This window comes from Nipponia nippon, unplaced genomic scaffold (genome assembly GCF_047370975.1).
Source record: "Nipponia nippon isolate SJK-2023a ecotype South Korea unplaced genomic scaffold, ASM4737097v1 scaffold_91, whole genome shotgun sequence".
Classification (NCBI taxonomy): Eukaryota; Metazoa; Chordata; class Aves; order Pelecaniformes; family Threskiornithidae; genus Nipponia; species Nipponia nippon.
The window spans coordinates 50,321-53,918 of record NW_028262415.1 but is presented as its reverse complement, the minus strand read 5'-3'; the positions used below and the strand labels follow the sequence as shown (position 1 = coordinate 53,918).

Genomic DNA, 3,598 nt, shown 5'->3' with positions numbered 1-3,598 from the left:
GGGGGTCTCCAGCCTGGCCTCCTGCCCAAAGGGTAACTACCACCAACCCCGTGGTCAGGCTGGTGGCACTTTTGGGAGCTGAGACCTGAAAACCTCCCAGGGTGGGGATCACAGAGGCACTCTGGGTGTCCTGCTGCAGTGCAGCACCACACTCCTAGGTTTTTTATTACTTTTCCTGTTGCCCTGTGTTTATCTCCCAGGAGGCAGTTTGGGGCTGTTGCCCAAGCCATACCATTTCTGACAGCACAAGAGAGGTTTTTTCCATCATCTCTCCATGCAGACGTAGGATGCTGTTGGGTTTTCCTCAGGACGCCCTTCAGCAGCAGGCTCAAGAGGCTCCGTTCCCTCACTGTCTCCACACAGCTCATGTAATTAGGCCCCTAACACCATCCCTGTTGCCCTTGTCTCGATCCTCTCCAGCTTCTGCCCATTCCTCCAGAACTGGGAGACCACTGGTTTGTATGGCATCCATGGTCATGCCCAGGCCCTTTTGCTCAGGGCCACTCCTCACCCAGTCAGGTTGCAGCCCACACTGCTGCAGGGTTATTCTGTCCCTGGTGCAGGGTTTGTCCCTTCTCCTTGATCTTCGGGAGGGTTTTGGGTTTTTTTTTGGCCAAATCCCCAAGTGTGCCTGGGTCCCTCTGGACTGGAGCTCTCTTGTGCCAGCATTTATGGTATGTTTGCAGATGGCTCATCCTCATTTGTGCTTCTACCAGGATAACAGCACGAGGCATTGCAGGACACTACAGGTAAAGAAAAAGCAGGACTTGTTTACTGGAATGGCTGCCCAAGGTAGAAAGCATCACAAAACCCACATCAGAAACAACAAAGGAGGGCACAAACCCAGAAGAGGCTAGCCAGTGCAGAAAGGGCTAACAGGGTTCTTTACAGGGAGTATTGAGGATGGTAAAAAAGATGACCTTGAGAGGAGGGCAAGAGGCAACCAGGACATGAAAGGTGAAGCAAAGGATGGGATCAGGGCTGTCTGGGGGTACCTGTGAGGCAGCCTTGTCCCGGATGGGAATGACTTCCACAGTCAGGGAGACCCTGAGTGCATTCCTTAACATTGACAACATGAAGGAGAAGGAACAACAGCATTGTTCAGGCTGGAAGGGAATTTGGGTGGTGTCTAGACTAACTTGCTGCTCCAAGCAGGGTCACACCAGGTTACCAAGGGGTTTGGTCCATTTGGGTGTTGAGAAGTTGCAGGGATGGAGCCAGAGCACAGCCTGGGAAACAACTTCCAGTGCTTGACTGTCCTCCTGTTGCAAAAATTTCTCCCCATAGCTAACCTGACTCTCTCTTGTCTCAGCCCATTGCCTCTTGTCCTCCTGTCTTGCACCCCAGTGATGAGCCTGACTGTCTTCTTGAAACATCCCTGTATCACCATAGGCAATGCCTCTCTTACATTGTGTGGGGTCAAACCCTGAGAAAGTATTCTGCATGTGGCCTAACAAGTGCTGAGCAGAGGCGGAGAATCACTTCCCCTGCCTGTGCTCCTGCTCATACAGCCCAGGAGGCTCTTGGCCTTCCTTGCCGATAGCTCTTCTTTGGCCTAAGGTAACCCAGGGACCACCAGAGCATTTAACACAGAGCTGCAACCCAGCCAGCAGCCCTGAGCCTATGCCACTGCAGGGGCTTAGTCCACTCCAGGACAGGCCTTTGGATCTGTCCTTGCTGGACACCATGAGGCTCCTGTTGGTCCATCCCTCCAACCTGTCTGTATCCTTCGGGATGGCTCGCTTGCTTGCTTCCTCCCTTCCGTCCTTCTTTCCCTCCCTCTTTAGGTGCGAAGCAAGGCTTCTGCATGATGTGTACCATGGAAGTGCACATCGAGGAGGTCCTGTCTTGCTCGGGCAGTGCCATCGAGCCTACGCCTGTGATCAATGAGCTTCCACGTGAGTCATTTCAGACGGTTTCATTTGGAGGTAGTTTGGATTTCTGACAAAGCCCGCGTCCAGCTGCTTTTGCCGGGTTCATGTTAAGGAGGAGAGCTTTCAGAAGGGTAAGTCACCTTTCCTTTTTCTCTGAGATCAATGGGAAAACCTTCTTCTTTCTCCGGAATAGGAGACCATTTCCAGCTTGGCACCCAGGAAGACGCGCATGAATTCTTCTACTACACCGTGGATGCCATGCAGAGGGCTTGCTTGAGCAGAAGCAGCGAGTAAGCAGAAGCACATGACCGTTGAAATGTTCTCGAGCCCTTTTGACTCCTTGCTTTACAACCGCCACTGAAAACCTCTGTCCGGCCCTTTCCTAACAAGGAAAACTCGTGGAAGAGCTCACTCTCTGCCTTCCACCTTCTGAGCTCCGATTACCATTTCTTTCCAGCTGGGACACAACTTCTCAAGCTAGCACGCTCATTCATCAGGTCTTTGGAGGCTTTCTAAGATCCAGAGGTACTTTTTAAAAATATTTCCGTCCTTAGAATGACGCGTGGCTCTTCCTCTCTTTGTGGTAAACAGCTCCTAGCATGCGGCAGGAGGTCCGGTGTGTCTAAAGGCGTAGGTGTTGGTCCTTGAAATGGGCAGTTACTCTCCTTCCCTACCTGAGAAGCATTTCTCTTTGCTTCTTTTGCAGTAACGTGCTTGAGCTGCAAAGCCGTTTCCGACACCTACGAGACATTCCTTGATATTACTTTGGATATCAAGGTGAGATGTTTTGAAATGGTGGTGCCAACTGTTTCAGGGCCCCTGCGGGGGGCCTAGTTTATCTCCAGTAAACTCTGTTGGCTTCCAGCTGTGGGCTGTTACCAGGCAAGAGCTTGGGGGTGGATGGGAAGGGAACTGGGCTTGTGTGCTCCTTCTGCGGAAGCCCTGCAAATGGTCTCTCTGGGCTGGGTGCTGGGTGTCAGCTGGGCAAAGAGTAAGGAAGGTATGGACAGCCATCGTGACACTGTCACACCACCCTGCTTGGGACTCCCTCACTACGCGTCTGATTGATGCTGGAGGGATGGGTTTGATTGCTTTTGCTATTTTGAACCACGCCTACCACAGGAACTCTGCTACCGCCCAGGGGTAGCTGTTTATTGGGATAACGCTGGTACCACGCGGGTAGCTATTTCCTGGGGTTTTTGAGTTTCCAGGAACTTAGTGCTCTCCTTTCTTCCTCATCCAGGCAACCTCATCTGTCACTGGAGCTCTGGAAGACTTTGTCAAACCTGAGCAGCTGGATGGTGGAAATGGCTATAAATGTAGCAAGTAAGATTTTGGCCAGTGCCACCTTCCTAGCAGATACTGGGTTAGGGTATTGCATGTCTGGGAGCACTAGTTGTGTTTGGACTGAATTGAGAAACCCAGTCAGGAGACAGCTTGGCTTTTTTTTCTTTTTTTTTTCTTCCCCTACAACTAATCCACGCGAATCATCCAGAACTTGGAAAAGAATGCATTTGTTTCTAAGATGGGTATTTCTTTCCCCTTCTGCCTGAATACTTGGAAAGCTTGGATGAGAATTTTATTGCTGGCATTGTCTGCCCTGGAGGTGCTCAAGCTTCCTAGCTATGAAGTTGCCCACTGAACTAGCCCTATGGCCAGAAGGGAAAAGACATGTCCCATATGCAGTGGTGAGCCGAAGCAAGGCGGCAGCCCTGGACAGTGAT

The 3,598-nt window shown here is 51.3% G+C and overlaps 1 protein-coding gene across 1 annotated transcript; it reads left to right on the top strand.

Moving 5' to 3' along the window:
• Positions 1-1,810: 1,810 nt before the first annotated feature.
• LOC148050026 (ubiquitin carboxyl-terminal hydrolase 42-like) lies at positions 1,811-3,204 on the top strand. The gene is made up of 5 exons (XM_087745544.1): positions 1,811-1,892; positions 2,056-2,164; positions 2,332-2,399; positions 2,581-2,651; positions 3,118-3,204. The coding sequence occupies exons 1-5, from the start codon at positions 1,811-1,813 to the stop codon at positions 3,202-3,204; spliced, it is 417 nt and encodes a 138-aa protein (XP_087601670.1).
• The last annotated feature ends 394 nt before the right edge of the window (positions 3,205-3,598 follow it).